The 1,934-nt window shown below is 41.9% G+C and overlaps 1 protein-coding gene across 1 annotated transcript; it reads right to left on the bottom strand.

The window, feature by feature from the left end:
* Nucleotides 1–270: 270 nt before the first annotated feature.
* Nucleotides 271–732, bottom strand: LOC125548651 (ribosomal protein S7, mitochondrial-like). Its single transcript, XM_048712213.1, has one exon. It carries the CDS (start codon nucleotides 730–732, stop codon nucleotides 286–288), a length of 447 nt encoding a protein of 148 aa, XP_048568170.1. The 3' UTR covers nucleotides 271–285.
* Between the last annotated feature and the right edge of the window lie 1,202 nt (nucleotides 733–1,934).

Here is a 1,934-nt window from a genome sequence, read left to right as displayed (position 1 = left end):
CACTACTTCTTCATTCATGGCTTATTGATTTGATTGATCCCCCTTTCGTATTCATTCGACCTGAGGTGAGGTTGGAACAAGAGTTTTCATAAAAAGAATGGTTCTTTTATGCAATTATGAACGGGCAGGCCTCTTGTGGATTCCTCCAACTCTATGAATGAAGGGGGGAGTATGAGGAAGGCCGATTTTCTTTCTATATGAAGATGAAAAAAGGATCCGGGTCAAATATTTCTTACTTTTGTTGAGTATGACTGAATGAGGAAGAGCTCCTTATGTGGTATCACTTTACCACCATCTGAAATGCGCGAAACTCCGATTGGTGGAAGCCAGTCCATGAAGATTCTCCCTTCTCTTACGTGAAATTCCCCTCTTTCGGTAAGCATCCAGTATCTCAGCAAATGAACATTTCTCTAAGCTTATCCTGTAGCTTATACGTCGTTTGAAAGCTGCTCCAAGGATCCAACGAATAGCTAAGGTTTGTTGACGATCCCTGGCTACAATCCCAGGAACATCATAAATAGTACCTGCGACTCCTACTTTGACCACTTCGCATATTGGCTTTATATTATCTACGGCGTCAACCATAAGTTTTATTACATCGCGTTCAGTTCGAGCTAGGCGGTGAGAAGTTTTATAAACAATAGCACGAACTCTCGTTCTTTTACCATCGATCATGCGAAAGTTTGCCAATTTCTTGATCAATTCTTTTTGCTCACCATCAAAGTCCCCCATATAGTTGAGAATTTCCGAGCAATTGGAAGCCGCTTTCGATAACGAGGCCGATAAATTGATATTACGCGATTGTTACTGTCCATCTTTTTCAGCTCTGCTCCCGAAAAGAGAAAGGAAAGGAGACTGATCTTGACGTTGGCATTGGTTTTTCCAACGAAACGAATATTTTTAGAACGGAACTTCACACTCAACAATTAGAAACCTAACTAGATCAACAGCGCCATTCTCGAATGTTTGACATATCTTCCAAAACCAATCTTAAGGATAGGATCATTTAAATGATCGAGATCACGAATCACACCTTTCTGCTAAGCTCCAGCTAAAGCGATTGTAGCAGCACCGGCACCTATTGATTTAGCTCCTTCTAACATGTCGAGTCGCGACATGACATTGTTTCACGAACTTCCATGACAAAATGCTAGTTGCCTCGTAACGCATACACTGGAGCGTTTGTCCCATCGACGAAGGCCGCTATACGCGTTTCTGAAGAGCAACATTCTCTTATAACCAAACATCGCAAAGACAGAAAGGAGTATCCTGAACGTAAGGCCAATGGCTAGCATACTTCGCTGAACACTCACGATATTCAGCTAAAGCTGGATGCATATTAGATTAGATTATATTCTATTATATCTTGCCTTGGTAGAGCGAAACTTTGAACCCAACACAAGCAACTCTCCCGGTTTAGCGATATTGATGGGTTCCAGCCTCATTCCACTAGCCCTAAAAGCATTCTAAATATATAAAAGAGGGGGAATGGATTCTACAAGAAAAGGCGGGCAAAGGTAGTTCAGGGGTCAATTCTTGGAGCATAGCTCATTTCTAAGTCCCCAACCCATCTCGTGCTCGTGCTGTACGCGATCGAATCTTGCGGCCGGATAGAGCAATGGAATCACCGAGTCGTATGAAAAGAGGGCTCTTCTTTTTAATCTTAACACAAAGGCTAGCTCCCCTGGGGGCTGTCATATTACAATCATTTGTATTACTTTCCTACCAATCCTGAACTAGCTATGACCCTTATAGCGAGCCTCGCTTTACCGTTTCAGATAGAAACATATGGCGCTCCTAAAGTCAATTGGATACTTTCTTTTTATTGAATTAAGCTAAGACGTGGACTTTCTCACGTGAAGAACTCCTTCTTATGAGCTCATGGACTTGATCAATGCTAGTTCAAGTTCACGTCATATTAGGAAATTAGTTCA

This window comes from Triticum urartu, chromosome 3 (assembly GCF_003073215.2).
Source record: "Triticum urartu cultivar G1812 chromosome 3, Tu2.1, whole genome shotgun sequence".
Classification (NCBI taxonomy): Eukaryota; Viridiplantae; Streptophyta; class Magnoliopsida; order Poales; family Poaceae; genus Triticum; species Triticum urartu.
Note: the sequence above shows the minus strand (reverse complement) of the source record. Positions and strands in the feature narration are given on the sequence as shown.